At 52.5% G+C, this 915-nt stretch overlaps 1 protein-coding gene across 1 annotated transcript in view; it reads left to right on the forward strand.

The window, feature by feature from the left end:
• Positions 1-281: 281 nt before the first annotated feature.
• The window catches only part of LOC102035659 (ETS translocation variant 3-like protein), a gene marked incomplete at its 5' end in the record, with an annotated part of 19705 nt that continues 19071 nt past the window's right edge, over positions 282-915 (forward strand). The window contains one exon of the mRNA XM_031065549.1: positions 282-519. Within this exon, the coding sequence (XP_030921409.1) occupies positions 282-519 (238 nt within the window). The remainder of the gene's footprint in view (positions 520-915) is intronic.

Below are 915 nucleotides of genomic sequence, written 5' to 3' on the forward strand. Positions count from 1 at the left end.
CCCTGCTCACACATGGAATATTGAACACAACTCCAGGCACCAGCAGTTAATGGAATTCCAACCAAACACCACCAATTTTGGGAGGTTTTTAGCCATTTTTTTTGGTGCTTTTGGGGTGCATTTTCCAAGGAATTGGGTCTGGAAGGAGTCAGAAATCAGCAGCTGGATGGGAATCTGGATCTCCCTGCTCCTAGATGGAATATTGAACACAATTCCACCTCCCAAACCCCACCTGTTTTGCCCAAAATAACAGCTTTTTCCCCATTTTTCCCCCCCCAAAGGCTACCACTTCCCCGAGTGGGCGTACAAGACGGAGTCCAGCCCCGGCTCCCGCCAGATCCAGCTGTGGCACTTCATCCTGGAGCTGCTGCAGAAGGAGGAGTTCCGGCACGTCATCGCCTGGCAGCAGGGCGAGTACGGCGAGTTCGTCATCAAGGACCCCGACGAGGTGGCGCGGCTCTGGGGGCGCCGCAAGTGCAAGCCCCAGATGAACTACGACAAGCTCAGCCGCGCTCTCAGGTCGGTCAAATTTGGTTTTTTTTCCCTTTTTTTTTCATGGAATTTTGGGGGTTTTAAGTGGGATGTCGCGGTGGGGTTGGCGCAGCTCTGGGGGCGCCGCAAGCGCAAGCCACAGATGAACTACGACAAGCTCAGCCGCGCTCTCAGGTTGTTAAAATTTGGGTTTTTTTCCCTTTTTCTTTTCATGGAATTTTGGGGTTTTTACGTGGGATGTCACAGTGGTGTTGGTTCGTCTCTCAGGGTTTGGGGTGGTGGGGTTGGGTTTCGGTTTTGGTGGCACCACAAGTGCAAGCCCCAGATGAACTACGACAAGCTCAGCCGGGCCCTCAGGTCGGTCAAATTTGGGTTTTTTTCCCTTTTTTTTTCCATGGAATTTTGCGGATTTTCGGCGGGATG

The sequence above is a fragment of the Geospiza fortis genome, unplaced genomic scaffold (assembly GCF_000277835.1).
Source record: "Geospiza fortis unplaced genomic scaffold, GeoFor_1.0 scaffold1873, whole genome shotgun sequence".
NCBI classification, from domain to species: Eukaryota; Metazoa; Chordata; class Aves; order Passeriformes; family Thraupidae; genus Geospiza; species Geospiza fortis.